Source organism: Salvelinus sp. IW2-2015, linkage group LG5, assembly GCF_002910315.2.
Source record: "Salvelinus sp. IW2-2015 linkage group LG5, ASM291031v2, whole genome shotgun sequence".
In the NCBI taxonomy this organism is placed as follows: Eukaryota; Metazoa; Chordata; class Actinopteri; order Salmoniformes; family Salmonidae; genus Salvelinus; species Salvelinus sp. IW2-2015.
This window is the reverse complement of record NC_036844.1, coordinates 33,217,509-33,219,880: the sequence shown is the minus strand read 5'-3', so window position 1 is coordinate 33,219,880 and position 2,372 is coordinate 33,217,509. Positions and strand designations below refer to the sequence as shown.

Sequence of the window (2,372 nt, the reverse complement as noted above, 5' to 3'; positions counted from 1 at the left end):
AGAGAGAATATTTTTGTCCTCCTCAGACCACATGACCATTCTCTCCTTCCTCACCTGCTGATTCAATCCAGATGCCGTCATTTGGCAAACTTCAGACGGCGCCTGGACATGCGCTGACTTGAGCAGGGGGACCTTGCAGTGCGCTGCAGGGATTTTAATCCATGACGGCGTAGTGGTGTTACTAATGGTTTTCTTTGAGACTGTGGTCCCAGCTCCTCTTTCAGGTCATTGACCAGGTCCCTGCGTGTAGTTCTGGCTGATCCCTCACCTTCCTCAATGATCATTGATGCCCCACCGAGGTGATATATTTGCATGGAGCCCCAAGACCGAGGGTGATTGACCGCTCATCTTGAACTTCTTCCCATTTTCTAAATAATTGCAGCCAACAGTTGTTGCCTTCTCACCAAGCTGCTTGCCTATTGTCCCGTAGCCCATCACAGCACTTGTGCAGGTCTACAATTTTATCCCTGAGTGTCCTTACACAGCTCTCTGGTCTTGCGCCAATTGTGGAGAGGTTGGAGTCTGTTTGATGAGGCGTGGGACAGGGTGTCTTTTATACACGGTAACGAGTTCAAACAGGTGCAGTTAATACGCGGAATGAGTGGAGAACAGGAGGGCTTCTTAAAGAAAAACTAACAGGTCTGTGAGAGCCGGAAATTCTTACTGGTTGGTAGGTGCATGCAATCAAATACTTATGTCATGCAATAAAATGCAAATTAATTACTTAAAAATCATACAATGTGATTTTCGGGACTTTTGTTTTAGATTCCGTCTCTCACAGTTGAAGTGTACCTATGATAAAAATGACAGACCTCTACATGCTTTGTAAGTAGGAAAACCTGCAAAATCGGCAGTGTATCAAATACTTGTTCTCCCCACTGTATATATGCATTGCCTTCATAATCAGCAGTAGGAAAGGTTTGCATTAATATGAAGTGGGCTCAAATTGCACAATTTATATATTTTAGAGCAATGAAAAAGACATGTCATGACATAATTAAATGACCACCACAGTTTTAAATGTATTTCATGGCTTATTCTAATCTGTCCAGTTAGATGCACCCATACACGGATCATTTCTGTCTTTTGTTCCGCTATATTTTCTCCTCTTCAACCACACTGCAGATCTAAAGGGTGCATATGCCTTATTATACAATCTTATATCCATATACATGTGTTTGTTGAGTGGTTGTCAAGCAATGTGCCTGTGTTTTAGCAGGAGTGTGGAGTAGAGCAGTAGAACAGTAGAACAGGCGATTGCTGCTGGCAGAGGAGAGAAGTTCAGCTGAATGGGAAACGTCCAGGGAATTGGGAGCATGAGGCAGGGTTGCTTGGCAACATGTGTCTGCTCTCTTCAGCTGGAAGCTGGACAACCAGGATATACAGCCCCTAGTCAGTAACATCCCAGCTGGGCCAAACACTGATAGCCCCAACACTGTTCTAAAGCTTTCCATGACATTTACAGGCAAGGATCCTGTTTGGTTATTTTATGGAAATAGAAGAACAGGACAATGACGTGTACTAAACCAATCACATGAAAGAGAGTGAACATGAACATCCTTCTCTGATATGACACAGCAAAAGGAAACTGCCTGGTGAAATGTAGTGAACGTGTATACACTGTATACCATGTTGACTGTACAGGTTTGTAAATGTTTTACCGTGAACTCCTTTAAGTTCTCGTGTTTCCTCGGGTCGTCAGGGCTGGGCTGGTCCCGTCCACACAGGCGGTTGTACGTCCACACACACAGGTACCACACTGACTTGGGGCTGGGGACGATGTTGAAGGGCGGCGGGAGAGTTCCTCCCTCGTCAAAATAACTCATCCACAGCTTGGTGCGGGCAAACTTCCATTCAATGTCCGCATGGTCCTGTGCAAGGGCATTTAGATATTAACCTCTCTAGGGTATGTGGGACGCTAACGTCCCACTTGGCCAAAAGCCAGTAAAAATGCAGCGAGCCAAATTCAAATATATTACTATAAAAATCAATCTTTCATGAAATCACACATGAAAGACACCAAATTAAAGCTACACATGTTGTGAATCCAGCCAACATGTCTGATTTCAAAAAGGATTTACGGCGAAAGCACACCAAACGATTATGTTAGGTCAGTACATAGCCACAGAAAAACACAGCCATTTTCCCAGCCAAAGATAGGAGTCACAAAAAGCAGAAATAGAGATAAAATGAATCACTAACCTTTGATGATCTTCATCAGATGACACTCATAGGACATCATGTTACACAATACATGTATGTTTTGTTCGATAATGTGCATATTTATATCCACAAATCTCAGTTTACATTGGCGCCATGTTCAGAAATGCCTCCAAAATATCCGGAGAAATTGCAGCGAGCCACATCAAATA

At 43.5% G+C, this 2,372-nt stretch overlaps 1 protein-coding gene across 1 annotated transcript in view; it reads right to left on the bottom strand.

Annotated features, from left to right (window-relative positions):
* LOC111964385 (short transient receptor potential channel 5-like) overlaps positions 1-2,372 on the bottom strand; it is a 54,005-nt gene that overhangs the window by 16,405 nt on the left and 35,228 nt on the right. The window contains 1 exon segment of the mRNA XM_023988271.2: positions 1,662-1,871. Coding sequence (XP_023844039.1) covers positions 1,662-1,871 — 210 coding nt within the window.